The following is a 26,683-nucleotide window of genomic DNA, read 5'->3' as shown; positions in this document are numbered from 1 at the left end:
CTGGCTTCTCAGCCAACCAGAGCTAAGTTCAAACAATGTGATAAGATTTAAACTTTACTCACTTCAGAAAACTGCACAGAGGAAATAGCATATATACTCAGCTGAGCATAGAAATCTATCTTACATTATAAGAAATAACAGGGATAAGCAAATAGGGTGGAGAAGAGGGGTGTTCTGATAGAAGGGAAGTACAGATGGGAGAGGCAGAAATCAAAAGCAAAACATTTTTGGGGATGGGCAGCATGAAAGGAGAAAAAAGATATGATAAACAGGAGGAAAAGTAGGATGAAGGAAAATTCTCTGGTTTATTTCTCAAACAATATAAAAAACTGAGCCAAATCTATAAAACATAAGAGCCATTCTCCAATTAAATGCCAATAGACTATGAATCGGCAGTTTTCAGATGAAATAATGAAAGCAAACTATCATCACATGGAAAAAACTGCTCTAAATCACTATGCGTTAGCAAAATGCGAATTAAAGCAACTCTGAGGTATTACCCACATCAAAAAGGAAAAGGACTAATATGCCCAAAAATATTTATAGCATCTTCTTTGTGGTAACAAAAATTACCATCAATTGGGGAACTGATGAAGAAGCTATGGTATATGATTGCAATGGAATACTATTATACTATATGAAATGATGAACAAGATGCTCTCAGAAAAACCTGTGAAGACTTACATGACATGATGCAAAGTGAAATGAGCCGAATATTGCTACTTACGATCATAAACTGTTAACAGTTTAGCTATTCAATAATGATCCAAGACAATTTTAAAGGACTTATGATGAAAAAAGCTATCCATCTCCAAAAGAAAAAAAAATGAATAGAGTTTGAATGCAGATCAAACCATACTGTTTTTTAAACTTTATTTTTTATGGATTTTTGTCTGTTTTATTTCACAGAATGACTAATTTAGAAGCGTTTTGCATGACTGCACATATATAAGCTATATCAAAATATTTGTTTTCTATATAAAGAGAGAGGACAGGGAAAAGGAAGAGAATCTCAAAGGCAATTTTTAAAAAAATAAATATTAAAATAGATTAGCCTTTAATTTGAAAAAATTAAAATATTAAATAAATATATTTTAAAATTCCTGTGTCACTTCCTTGAAAATGGTAGAGGAAATTTCTAGTCTGAAAAAATAGTGGAAAAAAGGGGCAAAATGATTAAGAGTAGATTCTATATATTAGGGAAAAGAATTGGAATATATTTCTTCCTAAATCTACCAGCAAGGTTAGCTTCCATCATCACAATCTATGGCCTGTCTAATCTTGTCCAAGAATACAAGGGCAGGAATGATTTTCAATTTGTAGAATATATTTTTCAAGGGATATAAATATATATGTATACACACACACATGGGGCTATTTTTCTTTTTTTAATTTTTATCTTCTGTGAAATGAGTTCTCTTATTTCCATAACTTACTTTTCCTGATATTAACAAAAGATATTTTAGCATCTAGATTACAATTTCCTTAAAAGGTTTTATATGTGTGTATATGCATGTATATAAAGACATATGTTTAAGTGGGTATTCAGTTGATACATATATATATGTTAAAAGACACATCTCAAACTAATTAATAAGACTTGATAATTACAGATGTCAGATGACAGCCAACTTTGGAGTATGATTATAATATCCAACAAATATCCATTACATATTATAATTACTATTATTTGTGTAATTATGGCCTATGCAAGTCTTTGATTGGTTTCACTTTGATTTGACCGTATAATTTAGAAATCCAGATTCTAAAATTAATTTCCAAGCAAAACAAAATCAATGAACTCAAATTATATCTCAACTCTAGTTCTAAGAAAAATTTAAGATAACAAAATATTAGATAATAATCATAATATAATAAAAAACAAAAATAACATATGATATCCTACAAAGAACTGCTGAAAATAACAGTCTTACAGGTACTTATCACTTTTAGAATATCTAAATTTACATAATTGACAATCTGGAGACTATTTTACAAAAGGATTATTTATTGTTTTCACTCAAAAAGAAAAAAAAATTTTAAAGAATTTATATGAGAACATTTATTGAAAATTTATTTACATAGAATTTATCAGCAACATATGTATATTAGTATCATCTAATTTTTTAGCTTCTTGCTGATACTTAAAATTTGGGAAAATTAAATATGAAATGGTGAACAACTAACAAGTTGGAAAAACACTGAATCAATAATAGACCAACACTATACTTCTGAACTGATCATTGCTTGCTCATAATTCTATGATAGTTTTCTTTTCAATTAATAATTTCATAATTGCATAAAACAAAAGTAATAGGAACATATATTCAAGGTATGGAAGAATTCATAATGTCCAGGGAAAGTGGCCACCACAAAGTACAACTGATGTTGACAAATGTATCTTAACAAAATTGTGTAATATTAGATCATCTCAGAGTCAAGACAGGGAAGAAATACAAAAATATTGTTAAAAGAAAGGCTTAATAATTTTCATAAAATTTGCTTCTCTGTTAATCAGTTAAAACTAAAGTAATTCAAGTAGATAATATTCAATAGGTAATTCCCATGTTAATTTCTGAAATAATAAAAACACAAATGCAAAATTCCAGAAGTTTAAATGAAACAAGATACCAAATAAAAAACTTTAACACCAAAGAATAATTTTAGAAAATGAATAGTGTTTTTCTATTATTAACAGAAAGTGAATTGGATCTCATAGTAAAATGAAAAATTTCAAAATGTTTGTGTAATGTCTGTATGCACACATATACATAACATACACACAGACCTATACACTCTTAGTTTTCCATGTGAATGGAATGAAACTTCGAGGACTTATATTAAATAGCAATGAGGTCAAAAAAAAAAAATTGAAAACTGATATCATCCAGGAACATTCTTAAATTGATAAAAGCAGTCAAAATAGTTCATATATACTCTATGACCTTTCAAAAGCAGCTCCAGTAAAGTATGAAACATAAGATTTCATTGTTCCCTAATAGCTCAGCCCAAAGAAGACTATGGAAAATATTTGACCATACTTTAAATCTGGGAAACGACATTAAACTACTTATTTGCTGGTACCAGAAACTAAAAGATGCCAGGTACATTACGTTCTTCTCCCTGCCCTCCATTTTTTTTTTTTTTTTTTTTTTTACCAACCCTTGCTCACGATTGAGCACCAACATCTGAAATGCAATAGTCACATAGATTTGGAATTTAGAGCATAAGAAAATGAAGGGACTGTATATGAATTAGAGACAGAATTTTATAACAGGACTTTAATTCATTTAAATAAAAAGATAAATGAAGATCTATGGTATAATTTTTTTTCTACATTTAGAGAAAACAAGATATGACAAACGCTAACACTTTCTTTTAAACTTTTGAAAATATCCCTCAAATTTCAAATATTTTGAACTAGCAAATAAAACCTGCCACACCCTCAATTGCACCTTAGAGGAATTGCTAAGTAAAATCAGCCTAGAAAACATTCTTTGGCCAATGATGACCTTGCATGCAGCCATGCAACCATGCATTCATGCAACAAAGCAAGACACAATACAATGCAAAATGGCAAAGAAAACCAAGTGATGGCCATGCTGGTATTTATCAAGGGTCTCCTTACCAAACAGTGAAATCCTATGCCTGACAAGAACTCCAAGTTTGCAGAATAGGCTGAAGACAAAAGAAAAAAAAAAAGAGAAAAAGAGAGAGAGAGGGAGGGAGGGAGACAGAATGAGAGAGAAGGAGAGGGAGAGAGAGAGAGAAGGGGAAGGAAGAGGAAAGGGAGAAAAGATGGGGAGAAAGAAGAAAAGGGAGAGAAAAAAAAACAGCTGATATATGAGCAAGAAAAAAGCAACATGATGTCACGCAGAAAGAATCAATTATCTGAGCAGAATATGAGAGTAAAAGGTACTAAAGAAAGAATCTTTAAGTGCATACTTTTAACAAACATGGTTAAATAAGCACATATTATAAGTAAAGAAACAAAAAAAATTGGAAGCAAAGCTAATTAATATAGAAGCAATCTACATGAAATCCATAAGTATATAACCACTGAAGGAAATCAGAAGCTAAAAGTGTGTTTTTGCCAGTTCCATTTTGTCAATGAATATTTGAAAATATTTACATTAATGAAAATATATAGCAACAAAAGTTTGGTGCTTGTTGGATCAACATTTGAAATCTACTTTGAGTTTTGTCATATAATTTGAACTAACCAACCCTATCCATTCTAAGTTCACCAATTTTATTTACAAAACAAACAAAAAAAAATTCAGAAACACTATTAATCAACTATTCCAAGGGAAAAACAATCAATAGAATAGATATTTTTATATGACTTTTAGTTATAACTTTAATCTAAGAGATTGCAAGCTTCATGAGGTCAAAGACTACATTATTAAACTGTATAGCATGTAGAACTGTGGGTACCCCATGATTATTTTTGAATGAATAAGCCATTAAATGAGTACATTTGAAGTATTTAAAGTTTTATAATGATATTGATGCCAAATAGATCCTAAGATATTTGGTGGTGCTTGTTATATTTCTTATCACTATTTGTGCCTTAGTCCTATCTTGGAAAGATGAAAATCCATCTAAATCCTCAGAATAGGATTTTTGGAAAGCTTTGTTATGTAAATTATTATATGTTTCCTAAAAACTGAAGTGAGACCAAATATTTATTTAACACAGATACCTACCAGATTAAAATCCATATTCATCTAATTTTGGAAAATAAACATGCTCTCCAATAAAAGTGGAAGTAGTGACATACTTTATAGTACTGTTTTGCTATTATTATTTTTTTTCCTAAGGCAATTGGGATTAAGTGTCTTGCCCAGGATCACATAGTGAGGAAGTGGTAAGTGTCTGAGGCCAGATTTGAGGTCAGGTTCTCCTGACTTCAGGGCTGGTGCTCTATTCTCTGCGCCACTATTCTCTGTGCCACCAAGCTGCCTCCTGTTTTGCTATTATTGTCAATTGTTTTTAGTAGTTGTAATGGATTCGGTAGGACTGAACCACATCCAGATTCTTATTCATTTTTCTTTATTATCAATAGCTTCACATGTAAAACAGCTGGCTATGTTTTGAAGTTCAATCTTTGGTCACGGAAAGAGGGATTTGATTCAATGCTGCATTAATTTGATACTCTAACCACATGAACTAAAATTATGTATTCCATCTATGTATTACTACCAACGACAAAAAGGTAATTCAAAAAAGAATTTACTAAAGAAAATAAACAGATCAGTTATCGTACCTTTCAATAAAAAGAATTTATATTGAAAAATTCATGAATAGAATTGTGTATTAAGACCTTTATCATATTTGAAAGTTGTAAACAAAAAAACCCCACATATTTCTAAAATAGTTATTCTATTAGACAGGTATTTCTTCTCAAGTAAATAACTGAAACTACATCATAGAATGAGACTTTGTTTTTAAGTTCCCGCCTACTGTTTATTATAGCTTATCTAAGCTACTTACTGTGCAAATTAGCCGCAAAAGGGATCCTTCTATGTTCTTAAATAGAGTGCCTTGGAATCATACATTCATATAGCATGATATAATTACCTCCATACTGTGACTCTCAATGCTTTCTCAAATTTTTTCCAATTTTCCCTTCCCACCAAGATTATGCTTTATCCAAATCAATTCAATTATGTCATACTGAAATATATTTGGAAAAAAAAAACTGACAAGAATTTTAGCCAGAAGATCAAAGATGCAGACCTGAAAGGAATAATGGGATCATCTCATTTTACAGATGAGAAAATTGAAGACTAAAGAAAGGAAGTGAATTGTTGATGGTTTCAAAAGCAATAGAAAAAGGATTCAGACTGAAGTCCTTTGCCTGTCAGATCAAGCTCTTTTCATTTTATCCATGATCTTAAACAATAACAAAGTATGTATTTAGTACTTGATAGCTGCAAAGAGTTGTTTACATTATCACATTAGATGTGATACAATATTATCTTGGTTTATGTTGTCAATTAGTGACTGTGCCACAGAAGAAAGTTAAAGCATAAGATGTCAGAGTTGGAAGGAACTCCCAAGTCATGTAATCCAACTCATATCTGAATTTCAACCCTCCTCTCCAACAACATGTACAAATAGTCATCCTGCCTCTTCTCTTGGAGTGCATTAGTGAAGGGAAATATACATTAGGAATATTCTAATCATTGTGTTTTTCCTGGTACCTAGTCAAATTTGCTTTTTTGAAACTTAAAGAATCTTAATTTTGTTCCTGGGGCCAAGAAATAAACCAAGCAAATCGTTCTTCATGGCAGCCATTCAAATACTTAAAGAGAGTTAATTATGTTCCCTCTATTCTACTTCACCCTGTCCCATGTCTTCTCCTAATACAGTGACTTGTCATATTACCTTCCAATTTGTCTTTTAAATATACTATAGCTTGTGAATTTCCTTAAAACACATGGCAGCAAGAACTAAAAACAATTCTCTAGGTGTCTACCATTGGACTATAATTTCCCTTGTTTTGGAAAGGTACACTACTTTTTATGCATCTTGAGACTTCATTGACGCCTCATATCACTTGCTCATATTACTTCTGGCAATGAAGAGTCTAACAACAAGACATGTTATTAGAGCATATGTTCTTGATTAAAGCTTCCTTTAATGTACTGTTGCAAGGAAAATTATAGGTATACTAAACAATCCCATGAAACTTGGCTTCTAAAATGAGGAAAAAGGTTCCTAAACTTAACTCCCTGAGTATGATGTCTAATTGAATAGGCAGTTTTAGAAACCATAGAGATAGAAAAATCATAGAGAAGATATTCATATCCTTATTATCTATAAATGCCATTCTACTTACATGTATTAATTACTTCAGTTTTAAAATATGAAATATTTTCAAAGATTAAATGTAAGACAAAAACCATCATCATCATTAAAACCCATCTGAGTTTTCTACAGCCTCCCCCCCAAAAAAAAATCATTGCTTGGGATTCATTTTTAGTAATTACTCTCTTTATCTAGTTAGTTGATTCTCAAACAAGATACATAATTCTAAGCCTTTATGCATATCTTTTCTGCTTGCTAGGGCCTAGAAGAACTTATTCTTCTTCTTGCATTGCTTCTGAAAACCTACGGTAACTACAACTCCAGCGGATAAATATTTTATTGGACATAAATAAATAAGGGGTAACTACTTAATAAGAGGTAATAATTGATACAAATAAGATACCAAAAGTCTAAGAAAAGGACCTCTAGTCTACTGAATAAATTCCATTCGAAGGACAAAAGCATCATAGGAATCACACAGGATAAGAAACCATATTAGAATGCCAATTTGTATCAGTAGAAAGAGTATTCACTCTTGATGAAATCATGTAACTATCAAAGTATAAAAGTGTGTTTAAGTAGACAGAGAAAGAGATGGATATAAATATATAGATATGTAGATGATATGACAATAATTTTTTGTGAGCAAATGTTTCAAAAATAAATTAGAACTTTAAAAAATATTTAACAGTTGAGTTCTTCCAACTTCTATTTCAAATGTGTCTAGAGTTGTTTGTATACCATTTTGTGGGCAAAACAAAGACTTGGATTTTATAAGTCAGTAAAAACAAAAAATTTGTATTTGTTGAAATATTAAATAAAAATATTTACCAGTGGATTTTCATGATATGAAAGTAACAACTCTTGACGAAAATGAATTGTCTTGTTATTTTGTTAAAATATTTTTCTTAATGAGACAAATATAGAAAAATTGGTTCTAAAAGATTATGACAAAACATCAGTATATCTCATTCAAATGCACTAAAATTATAAAAATTTGCTTTTGTTTATTAAAAATTAGATATCAGTCTGGAAAATTGGGTCTAAGTTATAGCAAATGATTATTTATGGGAAATCTATTACCAAGGTCCTGAAAGGGGAGAAAATTTGCATGAGATACAGGAATCAGCAAAAGATAAAAGTCTGAATATGAACTTTCCTAGGTACCAGTTATATAATCTTGGGTAAGTCACTTGTTTTCTCTAAGCCTCACTTTTCTCATCTGTAAAATGCAGGGTTGGGCTTCATGGTGTCTAATTGGCATTCAGTCATTCTAGAGCAAGTCTCTAATTTCTCCCAGTTGTATCCGGGCAGTTTCCTCAATCTGAAGAGGAAAAGTAGTAAAAAGAGGAAAGACAATAATGACAAGGACACAGCAGCATGTTAGGCTTTCAAATCCACAGGGTTTGCTAAGGGGCTTAAAGTACTTGGGCAATTGTCTGGTTAGCTAGCACCATCACAGAATACTGTCAAGAAGAGGAGTTAAGAAGAATTAGAATTCTATAACTTACTATACATATCTATCTGACACAGACAAATTTCTCCTACTCTCCAGGCTTAGTTTCCTTATCTATAAAATGAGAGGGTAGATAGGAAGACTCAAGGTCTAGCTAACAATTTATAAATATAAATAGGAATATAAAAATAAAAGAGGAAGAAAATAATGACTGATTCTTAGTGAGAAAGAAATGAAAGAAAACACAAAGGAACAGACTGTTCTATAGTGGGGATAGAAGGACAGCCCCAAAACACAAAGCTTATATCACTTAAGGGTGGCTCACACTGATGACAGCTTGACATGGAGCTAAACTAAAAAAAATAATCAACATTAATCAAGAATCGGAGATTACATTATAAAAGCCAGGAAATGCAAAACTTTGCAGCTGACTGCTGTTACTTTTTTCTGTTTAAGGGGATTGTTTTTAAATTTTTTTACTACACTGATTTGTTTTACTTTATATAACATATATTTGCTTATGTGTATATGTGTATGTATATATATATGTATAAATCTGTGTGTGTGTGTGTGTGTGTGTGTGTGTGTGTGTGCGTGTGTGAACCTTCTGGAAACAATGATTTTTTGGCAAACTTGGTCTATACACAACATTCTGAAACAAATTTCATTCTCCACAGGAATAGTTTACAGATATCAAGGCTGAAGAAGTAGAAGGCAATAACTCAATGCTGGCAAGGCCAATTTGAGTTTTCACTTATAAAAAGTCCATACTCCTATGGAATATGGCTTCATTAGATGGAAGATCACTACAAAAGAAATGCCCTCTATAAAATCTCAATGATACAGAAAGATGAAGTGTACATCACTTAAAAGTGAAAAAAAGAATACTGATACATAATAGGGAAGGAATATACACATCTTCCTATGTATCTCTGTCTAGTATTTATTATTTCTACTTCTCAAAATGAATATTCTAACAACATTTATTATTACTATTACTAGTGATTAATATAGGTTACACTGTTTTCTCAAACATTAAAACAAAGAAATTATGCTCTGTTTTATCATCTTGGGGATATTGATTCTGCTTCTTTTGGATCGCCAACTCATGTGCAAAGATAGGTTGATAGCAAAAACACAAAGGGGAAGTAAAAAGGGAATAGGAAGAAATTAACTATTGTCACTTCACTGAGAACCCATTCTAAGTCTGAAGCTAATCAGTCTTGATATTAGAAGGAGCAAAACTTTAAAATATGACTATTTTCCTAAATCTACAACATAATCAAGAGTTATTTTTTTCTCTTCATCAGTGATTCATTTTCCTAAGTTTCATTTTACCTAATTGTATATCCAACAAAAAGTTTATTGCCCTGCTATTCACTGTTGGTATCAGACCTATTAGCTGAAGACTAAGAAAAATTTCTATCAACTTTTTATATTATGTTTAAACTATGTGACAGGTATTTTTTTTTTTAATTTTTATTCAAACACTTATGGATATACCTGCTAAAGACTGAAAAAATGAAAAGTAATATCATTTTATTATAATTCTAATAATGGATTAAAAGATAGACAGATAGATAGATAGATATTCTTGAGAAACAATTTCAAAGATCAAAGAGGAATTTATAGCAAGTTTGTACTCTGATCTCTGCAAAAAAGAATAGAGAAGATGTGGGAAGTTGAATTGAATAGGATAATATAATTTTCATTTATATTCTAATTTTAGTCTTCATAAATTTCATATTTAAAGGCATATAAGTTTGTCTTCTTAACGTAATATGCCTTTAAGTATGAAATAATTTAAATTGTATGCCTTTAAAATATGCCATAAAATATGCCTTTAAATATAAAACAATAAATTGTTTTAAAAATTAGCATATTTAAATAAATGTTGTAAAATAATTAACACACTATTATTACTAAAATATAGATTATATCAATATATGTCCCATTTTGCTTGTTCCATGTTTATACCACAATGGGAATTATTTAAATCCTACCTCTTCAGCACCAATTTTAGCATCATTCTGTAAGAAAATTCAGATGTTACAACATATACCCAATGGTTTGCTATTCCTTCTCTTCTAATATCATCCTAATAAACAGGAACCAGAGTAGAAATAGTATAAAATTTCTCTTGCCTCTACTCCATTCTACTCAAGCTTCATCACACACATATAATTTAGTCTTAACTAATACAAAAAATTATGTTTACCTAGTAACCATTTCTTTTTCCTTGTTAGATGCGTGTCCTCCAGTGCTGAGAGGCCTGCTTGCTGCAGATAAGAAGTATAAGCGATGGTTTTTGAAATATTGATCAATTAAAGGAAGTACAACCTGAATGAAAACAGAGAAAAATAGATACCATCATTTCAACTGTTCTCAGTAGTTTAAAACTGGCCAGAATGTTTTGAAAGTGTGATATAAGTTAGGATTACATGCAAAAAGTCCTCCCAGATTCATAGCTATGTCATTCAGTAGCAGGATTCAAAATTTTGCTTCTTTGGTTCAATTGACTAGCTATAACTGGGACACTAGACAGAAAAAAGTAGTACACTGTAATGTGATTTTTTTAGAAGTGCTAGTTCCTTCCACAAAATATGTCAGTATCTAATAGGATACATTGAGCTTGACTAAGAAAATAATCAATTTTCATTTGATGACTACAAAAAGATGTAAATTTTAATTAGAAGAAATTTCTTAGATTCATTTTACCACAGGTTTGATGGGATGGTAGAAGAATGAGTATTACAACTTACTTTTATAGACAATTAAGTAGCAGGAAACAATTTATAAGTAAACAATGGAGTTCACTGAATGTATTATTCTTTGTCACTACCTACCAATTACTGACTTAAGAAGGGCTTCAAATAAACATATGCATGTAAGTCTGATTTTGAATTTTTTCTTTATAAAAAAGTAATATTTCATGAGGTTTAATTTTTACTTAACAAGAGACAGAGCCAATTTTTAAAACCACAATATTACTAAACTGTTCTTTTTAAAAATTGAGAAAGATATATTTTCATTCTAATCAACATAATTCAAAGAAACATGAAGATTTTTCAATCAAATAACCTTCTATTTTGCTCACAACTAATTGCTATTTAGGATATTAAACAGGGAGAGAAGTGGAAGCATAAGACAAAGTGCTGTGAAGAAAGGGAGAACATTTAATTCATGGAATTCATGCATTTTCATGCCATGGAATATTTACATTTCTATATCACCAAGTGAAATTCACATCATACAAATGCATCTTGAACACAGGCACATAATTAAATGCCATCATCTGTAAACAAACAATACAGCAACAAGAGTATACTATACTTTAGCGAAGAATTTGATTTCCTGTTCATAAGGGAAATGCTCTCCTTTGCTTCTGCTGCCACCATCTGTAAAAATGAAAAGTTTTTAAATGGACACTGCACACAACTGCACAAACTGAACACAATTCTACTTTTTCTGAATCCAGAGTGAATAATTTAGAATAGAACCTCACTCAATATGTTACCTTGTGAAGTTTAATGAAAAACAAGACAAAATAATGTAATAACATTGGGATTTGGGATTATGAATAAGTAGAGGCTACTGTATTATACTGAATTTTTTTAATAAAACATAGGGTCAAATTAATATATACATCAAAATTATATTCCTAAACACATCTGGATAGAATTAGAATATCTCTGATATGTGACAGACAACCCCTTTCAGAATAAAGTACCATCAAAGTCTGCCTCTCTTCAACATTTATGGGGAAGAGAATGTTACCAAAAAAGGGGAACTGAACATGGAATTACAAAACTATTGATTTGACTCTAGTCACTGAACTTGGTCTCCAGAATTTCTTTTATTTTTGATTGCCATGTTAGGGTGAAAGTCAGAGGGAAAAAGTGCCTTGCTCGTGGTCACTCTATTAGTGAATAGAGAAGCAGAACTTAAACTGAATTTTCCTGGACCGAACATCATTCATCTAATCAATATGCTAAGCTGCTTCCCAGAATCTCTCCAATCAAAACATCTCATCTGAAAACTCAAGAATAATGTTAGATGATGTGTAATATATTACAAAAATAATTTCAATAAGAGCCTAAAAATCTTAGATATTCCCAGTGTTTAGAAAAGATCACCTTCAATTTGACATATGATAAAGAATGTCTAGAATTGGAGGGCATCACCTAGGACATCCCCCAAAGAAAAAAAAGCATGAAGTCTTTCTCTCTCATATATGCTTGACAAGTGGTCATTCATTTTCTAAATGAACAATCTTTTAACTGTTCCACCAATAGAAAATTCAATAAATTAGGACTATTCTATTTTTTGATGTTTGTTATTTGGAAATAACTTTTAGGAAGTTTTCCTTAAGATTAAGTCAGTTCTATAAATCATCTCATCTATACTCTATTTACAAATTGTTTTCTTTTCTTTCTGGATCTAACAGAATCCTTTTTTCATAGGACACATTTTTAATTATCTGAAGACAGCACACACACTCTCCCTAATTATTCTATTCTTATATATAAAAGATAGCTAGACTACAATGAGAATTTAGAGAGAGAGATGGAAAGGACACTTGAATGTATGCTTTTATTGGTACAGGGAACTTCCAGGAAGAAAATTCCCTTCACTAATATAGATAAGCAATTCAGTTGTGAAGCAATTTTATATAGTTATTGGGAGCACAGATAAATGGTTTACTCCTGGTAATAAGACATATTAAGACATATATCACAGTCAGGCTTTGAAATACAGCTTTTCCTGATTATAAGTCCAGTTTTCTATTCACTAATCCTTGCCGCTTTTCAAGAATAATACATTTTTTTTTGGGGGGGGGGGAAATCAGCACAAGAAGTATTGTGGCTAACACATCCCAGAATAGCTCAATAATGAGAAACCTGGGTCAAAATGACACTAATACCTTAAAAAATAAAATTATATTTTAATTCTCATTATTTCATTAATTCTGCTTCTCCTGTGTTCAAAAGACTAAATGGAGAACATAATTATTTGCCATAAATCACAAATAAGTTGGCTAATAAATGTCTAGGGGAAGAAGAATATTTAAAAAAAAAACTAAGTTAATAAATTTTACATATGGAATATTGATAAAAATATAGTTGAAATAAAAACATAAATGTTGCTACTATCCCTTCTACTTCTTAGTTTGTACTATTTCAGCCATTCTAGGAAAGTAGTGAACATTCTCAATGATTAACAAGAATAGTTTTAGAAGGTTAAGAGTTTATTAGTCTAGCTGCACTCCAGTTACATAGCTTTGAAAGCAAATATGAAGTTTGACATTAGAATTGGATATTCCCCTCACTTACACACCAGTAAAGATTTGCAAAAGAATATATATGGAGATGTTAATTTGTTGTTCTTCCATGTTGTTATTATTTAGTTTGTTTCAGTTGTCCAACTTGTCATTTCCCTATTTAGGATTTTCTTGATAAAGACTAGAATGGTTTTGCCATTTCTTTCTCTAGCTCATTTACAGATGAGGAACTGAGATAAACAGGTTAAGTGACTTGACTAGGGTCATATAGTAAATGTCTATTTGAACTAACAAAGATAAGTCTTCCTAAATACAGGTCCAGCACTCTATACATTGCACTTTTTAGCTGCCACAGAGGTGTTAATATTATTAATTCAAAGAAAAATGTATTTTTCCTCTTTTTTTTTCAATCCACATTGGATGTTACATAACATATAATATTCTCTGGTTTGTTTGTATATATAACCTGGAATTTTATCATAAAACCAAATGTTTAAACTATAATATGATTCTGCCATCTATGCAAAGTTAGGAACACATTTCCTTGCTTTTTACCTAATACTTCCTTACTTCTCCACCTCATAACTCCTGAAAAAAATGAAGATAAGAGATTAGAGAAGGCTAGATCATATTCTAAGATCCTTAGAAGACCTTCCCAATTCAGATCTTATTTCTTTTAATAAATAAGAAACTTAAAAATACTTTAAGATGTGATTTTTTAATACACATAAATATTATATAGAATATATATGTAGTTATATATGTATATTTTTGAACATGAAAATAAAAATCCTATTATGATTCTAATTTAATTCTCCAATTAAATATCACTCATTGAGAGGAATATCTGAAAAAATGTTTCGGGTTTTTTTTTCCTTCTGAATTGCAGATACAATTTCAACTAGAGTATATATTATAAACTAAGAATTGGCTACCTTAAAACCAAGAAGTTTAGGAAGAGAGTTATAAAGTTGGAAACAGGGACTCCTATTATGAATGAGGCAATTGGATTAGGAATGCAGAGGAGAGTTTCTCCCTAAGATTTCACTGGAAAAGCTGTAGCTATATTTAAGATTGAGAGAAATGTCAAGAACAAGAAAATCCTAGTGTATGAGTTTGTAATTCTTCAGCCATAAGCATATGAAGCTTATTTCATTAGGGAATATTTTTTAAGGCAAGAAACATTTTTAAGACAAATATTTACTGAATATATTCAATTAGAAATGCCATTATTTTTTGTTGAATTAGAGAAATAAACTCTACTTACAAACTACAAAAATTAAAAATGAGATGCAAAATATCAAATTAATTTTGAGGCATAAGGCTATGTCTGGATATACTGGCATATTTGGCATATTTGCCTATGTTCTTTTTAACAAAGAAACCACAAAAGAGAGAAACCTGGGGAAGAAGGAATCTGATGGGGAAAAGAAATAAATAAATTCCAGTTATATAGGACCCTGACAGAGGCAATAACTAATAATAAAATACTTATTTTATTGTTCAATAAATATCACCTATTATTATTTTAAAATTAAATTTTATTTTACAATTAAATAAAATAATAATAAATAAGCATAGTTGTTAAAAATATGGAGATAATACATAAAATGAAAAAAGAGTGAGATGGGGGAGGTAAAATATCTTTTTCCTGTAAAAAAAAATATATATATATATATATAAATATATTTTTTTTTCTTGAGGTAATTGGGGTTAAATGACTTGCTAAAATGTTCTTTTCTTAAGATGGCAGTTATTCATACATATTAGAGAAGGATCTGTAATAGGGTGAGGGAATGAGGTCTGAGGCAAAAATGGTTTGTGAATGAACTGAAATATTATGCTGAAATATAATATAATAGCAGCTACATGGTTCAGCATCCTGGATTTGGGAATACCTGAGTTCAAGTCTGGCCTTATATATGTATTAGCTATAGGCCTCTGCAAAAGTTACTAACTCTCTTTGCCCCAGTTTCTTCATCCATAAAATGAGTTGGAGAAGGAAAAGGCAAACCTCTCTAGTATTTTTGCCAAAAAAACTCTCAAATAAGATCATTACAAGTCAGACATATCTGAAGAAATTGAACAATAACACAATATTAATTATATAAATGTTTGTTACATATAGTTAATCATAGAGAAATAAAGATGAATGATGAATATCTAAATCATTGTGCCTTCTGCAATGGTGAAATCTGATTTATATGTTACTTTAATTCTAAAAAGGTTCTTTATGGTGTTATTTGTTACATGTCATGTCCAGTGGCTATCATTTTTATTAAAACAAAAAGTAATTTAAAAGCAGATTATGTTTTAATAGTCAGGAAAATGTTTTTGTTGGTATGGTTATTAGCCTTGAATCAAAGTGTATATATATTCAAACCACTGATTCATGAGATTGAAGATTAGAATTAGTGAAAAAGCAAGAAAAATGAGAAGAGATATGAAATATAATTAAAATAACCTAGCCCTAAATGATTTCAAAACATAATTGAAAATTAAAAATTGAAATGGACAGAATAAGTGACATCAACACTGATAATGTTTTTATCCAGAAGTTTATACAATGCAAAACAACAAAACAACAACAAACAAACAAAAAACCAGCAGGCAAAATACTGAGATCGAGTCCAGAAAGTATGTTGATCAACAAATATCTATCTAATACATGTGCTGAACAGAAATGGCTTGTAATACCAAACAAGAATATAAACTCTTTGTAAAATATCACTGAAGATAAACAATTAGCAGCACCATCTCATAAAATAAGAAGTGCAATGGAGTATAAACTACTGTGAAAAAAAAGGTTGACAGGTACTCAATTAAGCAAATTAAGCTCTCTCCATCTTGAGAGTACTCCAGAAAGAAACTGGAGGAATATAAACAAGAAAAACATTTTTAAAAACTATAATAATAAACTATTTTCTCCATCAAGAGTGGTGGAACTACTACATTTGGACTTTAAAAACCCAGTTCTAGAATTGCTTTTCAGAGGAAATAGAAGTAACATTGAAGTGTATAAAGATGAGAAAAGTAGCCAGATTGAACAAAGTACATCTAGAAGAGATTCATGCTAGTGGCACTAAAATTGTAAAAGTGCTGAATGGCCACTATATAAGATATATAAAGGAATTTTTTAATGATAACATCCTACCAATGTAAAGAAATGAGGCTAAGAAACTCAAAATATAATGGACTTTGAAGAAGTAAAAAGGAATATCAAATGGACAGCAATAGAGTCAAAAACAGGAATGAGTAGTGTGTAACATAAATAACAAAAAATTCAAAAATAGAACAGATATCAAAATAATTATTAAATAATTGTATGATACTAAGAGAAGATATATATATATATATATATATATATATATATACACATATATAGATAGATAAATTGGTCACATGATAAGAATAAGAAGATGAAGATCCAGAGTGTACTAGTTTCATTATGTCAGTATAAAAATAAAAAAAAATCCAGTGCTTTGGTTTTACCCCTAGGCGTGAATTTTGGAAAGGACATGGACAATGAAGCATAGGATAGGAAGAGATGGATTTATTGTGATATGCATCATTTGCAGAAACTCCCAAACTGATGAGATCACAGATCCATTTGTATGTTTAAGTATTTTTTTTTAAGTTTAGCAATGTTTTATAATTTACAAAAGTTTTTAAAAAGTATCTTACAATTTGATCCATGAAACATTAGAAAGTAAACATTATAAACGTTATTATTTCAATTTCAAAGATGAAAAAACTAGCCCTGGGGGAAACTAAATATCATGCTCAGTCATACAACTACAATTTTTAGCCAATTACTTAATTTTTTCCTTTCACCATATCACATTACTTAACTGGTTTCCTACTCCCTTTTTATGTGGTTTCAAATAATGTTTCTTAATCAAAAATCACTAATTATATTTTGGTCAAAGATGATGTGATGAGGTCACCCTAAATTTAAGAACGTTTAAGACCTCATGATATTTTTTCTTCTCTGTCCTGATATTAATAATCTTATTCTCAAATATGCAAAAACTCATTTGTTACTTAAAGGACACTGGTGTCATACCAAACTCCAAAATATATTGATGAGCTTCATCCACATATCTGATAAGTTGTTGAAGGAAACTATAGGCAAAGCGTTTCTCAATTGATGGTGTGTCTAATTCCAAGTCCTTGAATCCCCTTAAAAAGAAAATACAAGACAAGTAAGTTTCTACAAAGTCAACTAAATGATTAATTTTACAAAAAATAAGCATTTCTAATGGTACCTATTGCCCCCATATTATTACTTATAAAATAGTTCAAAATAAGATCTAGAAATAATCTCTAATGAATATGTACTTCTAATTTAATATCAAAAACTAATTAATAATTTATTCTGAGGTGATAAAAGTTGCATTTAGGAAAATAATCTTAAAGCATAGTATATACCTATGGAATTTTTTGTGTAATGTTACTATATGATTTAAAAATATAAATAACATAAAAAGAATCTTATAGTAATTGTGGATGGGAATTATAGAAGTAAGCGTAAGGAATGGCTATGAAAAAAGTGAGTATACTTGGTCATTTCATTAAAAAAAAATCAAACAAACAAACAAAAAACAAAACAACTTTGTTAGTCTGCTCTTTTTTTGAATATACAAATACTATACCAACTTCCCAGGTGAAAATTAGTGGGAAACTATTAAGTTTGCTTAGTAGTTAGTTTTTTTGTTATAGATATTTAAATATTTATTTTAAATGTATTTCACACTATATAAATTATTATTTTACCTGGATACGGCATAGCCATTTATCTGTAAAAACTTGAGAATATCCTGTGCTTTCTCTCTATCCTTGGCTTTTTCTTTGGCTGTCAAAGTATCATAGGGTACCAGAAGGGGATGGTTGCCACCTCCTACTAGAATATCCAAAAAGAAAAAATGCATTTAGGGTAATTAATTCTATTTCTTCCTTTAAAGTACAACTTATTAGTAGAATAGATGAAACTTACATTTCTTAGAGGTTCCTACTACCATTTTTCTTTTCTTTTCTTTTCTTTTTTTTTTTTTTTTTGCTGAGGCAGTTGGAATTAAGCAACTTGCCCAGGGTAACACATCTAGGAAGTGTTAAGTGTCTGAGGCCAGATTTGAACTCAGGTCCTCCTGACTTCAGGGCTGGTGCTCTATCCACCACACCTTCTAGCTGTCCCTCTTACTCCCATTTTTCAATGTTGTACAATATGATTTTGTAGTCATTTATTCACATACCTGTGCCTCTCAGGTGGAATGTAAGGATCCTAAAGGAAAGAAGTGTTTCATTTCATTTTGTCTTTGCATCCCTACAGCTTTAGTTAACAGAGTTCAAGGTACAAATACTTAGTAAATAATTGTTGGGTTTTTTTTCCTTTTTAACAGTGATTTATTTATTTTTTTTGCTTCTGATAGTAATTTCTTTTTTTAATAATTGTAATTACTAATTGATAAGTAGAAATGCTTAGAGATGCCAAATATCTCCATTAATAATACAATAATGGAGTAGAACCATTCAGACTATCTTCCTAACATTTTATGTTTATATAAATGAGCAAGTGATGACAAAAATATATATAAATTGATATGTAAAGTGGTAAAATTTCATTTTGATCCAATACACATTTTCTGGTTCTCATACATTTAGTAAGTGATTTCTTTGTGGAAAGATATTAGGGATTTTTTGCCTTTTGCCTCTTTAACTTCTCTTCTATATCCTTAGATGGATCTACTTCTTCATTGTGGCCTTAAGAAAGCACATTCTTTATGTAGTCTACTAAAGTTCTGTCCCTTTTATTACTAATACATGATATCAGTGGTTAATCTTTACACTTTTTGTCACATGCCTGGATTGCCACTAAAAAAATATGATTATCCTTCTATTTTATTTTTTATGCCATAGATTAGCTTTTCTTAAACACTACTTCTTAATAAATCATCTGAAAAATCTTCAATGAATGCATCTTTTTTAAAAATTTTAATTTTTTGTCCAGTTTTCAATATTGCACTGCAATCAATAAACCCAACATTAAATTTAATACTCTCTTCATTGTTCCACATATTTATATAGGAAATAAGGACAAAGAATCTGTATTTATCACCTGTAGCCTCTTAGAATTTTCATTAAGTCTTGTACCCTTACATTTTGTCAAGGAGGACAACATTCTTGAAAGAAACCAAGACCTAAATATTCTAACAGCTGTGAGGATAAACATCATAAGAAAATTCCTGAAATAACTTTTATTAAATTAAACATTTTGTTTGGTTAATTTTATATACATTTAGACTGATAGAATAGTACTCAAATAACTCTAATTTTATTTGGTTACAAATTCTTAGGATGATTTTAAATTGTATGTTTTTTCAATTTAAAATAAGAAAAAGAAAAACATGTTAAATGTCCTGTTGAAAGAGTATAGTATTTGATTTACAGATAATAAAATTTGTGGAAATTGAGTTCTTGTAATTAATCTGCCTGGCTGCTAGGTAGCAGTATTAAATTACAATTAGATAAAAAAAAGTGTTGCAATATCATCTCAGCCCTATGATCAGTGAATAATAAATTTTCCATGATACACAGAGAAAGAACCCTTATACATCATTTTTATATTGTAGATATTGTTTGACTTGCAGCAAAATCAAATGCAGAGTGGAATAAAGTACTTTATTGTGGGGTTTTACTGAAAATAGATATTTTAGTCCTGAATACCTTATCAAAAATTCGTTATATTTAACAGCTATGACCATGACTCTTATTTCTAAGATATAAATATTAAGTCAATTTATATCCTACAAAACTATCTTAATTTGTCAGTTTAATTTGTAACACTGAAAAGAAAGAGAATAGAAAAAAGGCCACTATTAAAGAATCTGCAGAAGAGGAGGGAAAGCAAATAACCATTGTGTCAAGTGAAAGATATTCTCATTTCTCTAGATACAATTCAAATATAATACAAATAGAAAAGTATGAAAATTATTTCATGTTAATATTTTTTCCATTAATAGGATTAATATCTTGTCCAGAATTAGAGTCTCATTGGAATCTTATCCCAGGGGGCACTATTACTGATAAAAAGTTCCTTCAAATATGTTATCCCTAAACTATGATATAAATGTTAATGTTTAAATAAACAATGAAAAACCCATAATTCATTAAGTTATATCCAGTTCTACTAAAGTAATATAGTAGAATCATGTCTTTTTTTTTTTTTTTTTTTTTTTTTGCCATTTTTAAGTCCCAACTAAAAGCCTATCTTTTACAAAAAGCCCTCTCCAACTCCTCCAGTGCCTTCCCTCTGTTAATCAGTTCCTATTTATCCTACAAATAGTTTGCTTTGAATATATTTGTTTGCATGTTGTCTCCCCACATTAAAGTGTTAACTCCTCGAGGAGCTTAGCCTCTTTTTGTATTCCTAGCACGTTGTGTGGCACAAAGTAGATGCTTAACTGGATTTTTATATCAGTGAAAAATTTTTTTGATTATCCTTTCATTTGATCATCAAAGAATACATAACATCTCTCAATTAAGTTGTGATTAATCAACCATGTTACATGAAAAACATCAAAAGGTCAAGCACATGTGAACAAAGTTTAGTGTACTTGAAGGACACACAAATAATATATGTAATTATTACTGTGTATGTAATTAACATGGATACTTGAATGCTCTATGATTTTGTTGATGTGAACACTCCTACACTCCTATGATTTATTAGAGGGTTTCTGAAAGTTAATATGGCCATATATCCTGTGATTGAAGTGGTGAAATATCTCTTTAAATTTAGTTAGATTGGTTTGGGGTCAAACTGCATATATTACACTATCAGGTATATACGAAAGCATTCTCAGCTTCTTAGAATCTGCCAGACCTTATCCTCTTGGCATAGAATTCAAGAATCCAGATTCATCAGTACACCATAATAAAAGCAGGACTTAAGTAGCAGAAATAATAAACTTTTTTTCTCAAAAATTACTATGTTGATAATCACGTTTAGATAGCACACTAAAGTTTGAAGTCATTATTTTCTTTTTTTTTTTATTTTCTAGGCTTGATAAGTAATATCAATGCGGACAGTTTTCATTGATTCCAAGTACACTTTATTCTTCATTATAATCGCACATATATACAAATACACACAAATCCTTAATATACTATAAAAGTCAATGGTCCTTTACAAAGGTTAACGAATCTTTTGATCTGTTGTTTCTTCTTCATTTTCCGTATTATTAAGCCCTTCCATCTGAAAGACAATCAGTTTTTCTTATCCATCTACAAATATAATCCCTGAGTGGCTGAAAGGCTTGAATTAGAAAAGTTCTTTGTACAGAGCAATGGATGCCTAGATTGGGTCAATTAACATATTTTAAGGGAAGGGGAAAAATAGGAAAATGAAAGAGGTAAGGGAAGATAGACCGTAATTAAGGATAATAGTGTAGGACAGTGACAATGAACTAACAATTTTAAGAAACTATGAGTCTTGGGAAAAAATTAAAGATACCAATTGAATGAGTAAAGTCAAGGGCATGTACACAGCAGATACGGACAAGAACCAAACGCATGTCCCTCTAGACCTAGTGGCTCCAAGGAGTTAGACTCTAGTTGCCCAAGATATGTCATCCAAAAATTCATTCATATAAATGCCCTTGTGATAAGAAAAAAAGTTTTCTAGTGATAGAAGTGACTATTTTTCTACTATATTAATAATCAATTATTAAATTAGGATTTCAGTTTTTCCTTTCTATTTTCTCTTTCAGGGATCAGCCTCTTTATGTCCTTCAAACAGTCTCTGAAGGACAAGGCTGACAGATTCTCAGGGTACATGCTCAGAGATCCAACTAGGAGAATTGTATTTGTCCAGAATATAAACAGAATCGAAGCTCAGTGAATTCTAGCTCTAAAACAGTAAGTGTCTGCCCTTGCATTCCCTCTTTATGATTTAAAGTAACTCAGCTCTTGAAGGGGAAAAAAAAAAAAACCAGAGTTAGTTGTGGTAGAGATGGATTCTCTTGTCCACACTAGTGGAAGCAGATCTCATGATCAAGCCATACTCTCAACAAGAGTAGCTGTAGACTTTTAGGCCACCTCCTTATTAATATGTCCACCACTTCATTAATTGTATACAAATAAATGTTGATTTTCTCTTGTCAGGGCACCTCCAAATACAAATTCAGTGTGTTAAGTGATCTCTATTATGCTTTGGTTACTGAGAGAAAATGCTGACCCTAAATTTATTATTTGCTAGACTAATTATTAAGCTGATTGTTAATATAGATATTAACTGTCTTTGGATCTTCTTATTCATCTCACTAGTAGTTGTTTTTTTAGTCGCTCAGTTACATCTGACTCTTTGTGACTCCATGAATCATAATATGGCAATGCTATCCATGGGATTTTCTTGGAAAAAAAACAGTGATTTCCCAATTCTTTCTCCAATGAATTAAGGCAAACAGAAGTTAAATGACTTGCTCAGAATCACACAACCAGTGTCTGAAGCTGGATTTGAATTGAAGTCTTCCTGACTCTAGGCCCAGCTTCTATCCACTAAACCACCTAGCTGCCTCCTTCTACCAGTAGCTGGCTACAAAATTCCTCTCAAGGACCAATTGAAGGTATATTTGAACCATTTACTTTAACATGTGAATATCAAAAGGCTTCAAAAGTCAACCAGGATTCCTTTACTGACCTCATAATATTAAAAGCTTTTATTTGTCTTTGGGGAGAAAAAAAAAAGTTACTCTTTGTAGCAAAAGTAGTATTACCTTTGGCCTCCAGTTCCAGTTTCTTTTTCTTTGCCCATATGTTATGATAATTTTCAGCCATCATTTCTGCCATTGCCTGAAGGAAACAAAGAAAAGAGCTGATTAATTTATTACAACATAGGTGCATACTTATTAAAAAGGAAAGAAAAAATATCATTAAAATTTTACTTAATGGGATAATTTAAATATATGACACTTTAAATTTGACTATTTTCTCAGTTAAGACTTTAGGATATCTATCAAGTAAGCAAACAAAGATTTATTAGGCACCTACTATGTGCTACACTTTGGAGATAAAAAGACAAAAGAGAAACAAATATGTTGTTTTCATGTAAAGGAACTACATGTAAATATATAGTAAATACCCAATATATATGAAGAAAGTACAAAGTAACCTTGGAAGAGAAGACATATGCACTAGGAAAGGCCTCAGGTAAAAAGAGATGCTTGAGCTAATTTCTGACAGATTCCAAGAGTTGGAGCTGAGGAGTAAAAACACAACAAAAGAAGGGAGATGGAAATATTCTGGATGAAGAAAAGCAACTAATACATTGTGGAGTGCATAGAGAAGAAAATTGTATAAGAAGTTTTTAAAGAAAGAAATCAAGATGTAAACAACTCAAATGTCAAACAAAGGAGTTTACTTTTGGCCCTGAAAGTAGTTAAGGAGCCAGTAAAGTTTATTACAAGGGAGCATGAGTGGAGCAGTGTGACACAGTCACACTGGAATGGGAAAATTGTTTTGGTGGCTATGTAGACTAGAGGTCAGAGTAGAAAGGGAGATCGATGGTGGCTCTGTGAAAGACAGAAAGGAAACAGAGTTTAGCAAGTGCCTGCATATATCAAATGAAAGAGAATTATGAATTAAAAATTCAGTTTCAAATGCCTATATCTTTATTCTTCTCCAGATTTCACTTTGATTATATCAGTCTCTCTACTTCAGAAACTTCTTAATTATGGAAGCTCATTCTATCCTTGAACTTCGAACTTCACACAATAAAGTACCCCCTATCCCTGAGGTCACTCTCTTTCCAGAACCTCCATTTTAAGGAGGAAGCATAGGCTGTACTCCTGATTCTCTGAAGCTTTATAGAATTAGAGATCAAAAGAGACTAGAGATGGATGTTATATCTGGCAGTCATCTGAACAAAGTTGGTAATTGAATGAGATTATCAAGTAAGAGATTATATAGAGTGAGGAGAAGAGAATTATAAGGCAGAAGAATAAGGGATTTGACAGTAGAGAATAGCATAAAGTGGATCTGGTTCACTAAGGAATAAAGATTGAAAAAAAAAAGAATTGCATAGACAGTGCAGGGGGAATAGACTAGCAAAGTACTAAAGTGCAGAGAAATTGATGAATAAGGATTAGAAATTATGGAGGCAATTTTAGTTCTTAAAGAAATTATTTTTTTAGCATGAATAGCTTATGGGTTCATAAAATTAGTTAATGTTATGTGGTGTGTGTGTTATCCATACACACACATTTATATATACATATATATGTATAATATGTATACACATATGTGTGTATGTGTATAGATTAACTAGGATACTACCCAATTACATTATTTTTCTCCTCCCTATAATGCTATTTAATTGTTTTAAAAGTATATCAAATATTTCAAAAAAAAAGGTAAAATGACTTTTCTTTACCAAAATTATGGCATTTATATATAAATTTCACAAAAGTATTCCAAATTTTTTTAAAATGTAATTTTTTAAATTTTATTTTTAATTCTAAATTCTTTCCCTCCATCCACCATTCCTCCATAAACGGAGAAGTCAAAAAATGATATCCATATTTCCATATTAGACATTTTCTAAAAGAAAAAGAAGAAAATTAAAAAAAAAATTTTTTTCTGCATTCTTAGTCCATCAACTTCCTATTTGGAAGGTGGACAGCATTTTTTCATCATAAATCCTTTGGAATTATGGTAGATTGTTGTATCAATCTTCTCCCTCCTCCCCACCCCAAGGCAACTGGAATTAAGTGACTTGTCAAAAGTCACACAGCTAAGCCCACATTTGAATTCAGGTCTTCCTGACTTCAGGGCTGGTGGTCTATCCCCTGCGCCACCCAGCTGCCCCTGTTGTAACAATCATTACTACTAAAGTCATGCATGATAGGTTGTTGTTTTTTTTTTTTTTTTTAATAATATCGGGATTACTGCTGTACATTATTTTCCTGGTTCTGCTCATTTCACTTTGCATCATTTCACAGAAGTCCTCCAAGTTTTTTCCTGAAACCATTTCCTTCATCATTTCTTAGAGTACAATAGTATTCCATCAAAATTATATATTATAACTTTTTCAGTCATTTCCCAATTGATAGGCATTCCCTTCTTTGTCACTGTAAAAAAGAGGTGCTAATATTTTTGTATATATGTGTTTTCATCTTCACTTTCTCATATCTTTAGGAATAAAAGTACTTTTGGACCAAAGAGTATATAATTTTATAGCCCTTTAGGCATAGTTCCACCATGACTGGATTAGTTTACAACTCCACCAATAATTCCTAAATGTACCTTTTGCATTTTCTTTGTTATTTATATTCTCCTTAGTAAATGTATTTTTTTTTTTTAATGCACATTGCTCTATGAATCATGTTAGGAGAGAAAAATCAGAACAAAAGGGAAAAAACATGGGAGAGATTAAAAAAAAAAACAAAAAAAGAAGTGAACACAGCATGTGTTGGTTTACATTCAATCTCCTTAGTTCTTTTTCTGGATGCAGATGGCATTTTCTGTACAAAGTCTTTTGGAATTGTTTTGGATTACAATCATCGAGAAGAACCAAGTCTTTCATACCTGATCATCACACATTCTTGCTGTCAATGTGTACAATGTATTTCTGGTTCTGCTTGTTTTGTCAGCATCAGTTCATGTAAATATTTCCAGGCCTTTCTAAAACCAGCTTGTTCATTACTTTTTATGGAACAATAATATCCCATTATCTTCATATACCACAACTTTTCCAGCCATTTCCCAATTGATGGGCATCTACTCATTTTCCAATTATTTGCTACCACAAGTAATTTGCATTTTCTAATTATTATTAATTTAAAGCATCTTTTTTCATGTAGCTATTAACATTTTTTATTTCTTCTTCTAAAAACTGCTTGTTTATGTGTTTGGATTCTCCATTGAGAAATGACTTTTATATTTGAAAATTGAGATATTTATCAGAGAACTTGCTCTGTTTCCTTCCAGTTTTCTGCTTTTTTTTCCCAAAAAATTTTAGCTTCATTGGTTTTGTTTTTGCAAAAACATTTTCACTCAATGAAATCAAAATTATTTTATCCCCTATGAATATATCTCTATTTAGGTCATTAACTTTTTCCTTTATTTATAGAGCT

The 26,683-nt window shown here is 30.6% G+C and overlaps 1 protein-coding gene across 17 annotated transcripts in view; it reads right to left on the bottom strand.

Moving 5' to 3' along the window:
- Positions 1 to 26,683, bottom strand: part of RYR2 (ryanodine receptor 2) — a 712,857-nt gene that overhangs the window by 183,822 nt on the left and 502,352 nt on the right. For 11 of the 17 annotated variants that reach the window (XM_031968518.1, XM_031968517.1, XM_031968521.1 and 8 more), the window contains 6 exons: positions 23,327 to 23,402; positions 18,330 to 18,456; positions 17,620 to 17,735; positions 11,606 to 11,670; positions 10,491 to 10,612; positions 3,629 to 3,678 (listed from right to left, as the gene is read on the bottom strand). In XM_031968518.1, the coding sequence (XP_031824378.1) occupies positions 3,629 to 3,678; positions 10,491 to 10,612; positions 11,606 to 11,670; positions 17,620 to 17,735; positions 18,330 to 18,456; positions 23,327 to 23,402 (556 nt within the window). The remainder of the gene's footprint in view (positions 1 to 3,628; positions 3,679 to 10,490; positions 10,613 to 11,605; positions 11,671 to 17,619; positions 17,736 to 18,329; positions 18,457 to 23,326; positions 23,403 to 26,683) is intronic. The other 6 variants (XM_031968513.1, XM_031968522.1, XM_031968528.1 and 3 more) reach the window with 1 other exon arrangement.

Source organism: Sarcophilus harrisii, chromosome 4 (assembly GCF_902635505.1).
Source record: "Sarcophilus harrisii chromosome 4, mSarHar1.11, whole genome shotgun sequence".
Lineage (NCBI taxonomy): Eukaryota > Metazoa > Chordata > Mammalia > Dasyuromorphia > Dasyuridae > Sarcophilus > Sarcophilus harrisii.
This window is presented reverse-complemented; position numbering and strand designations above follow the sequence as displayed.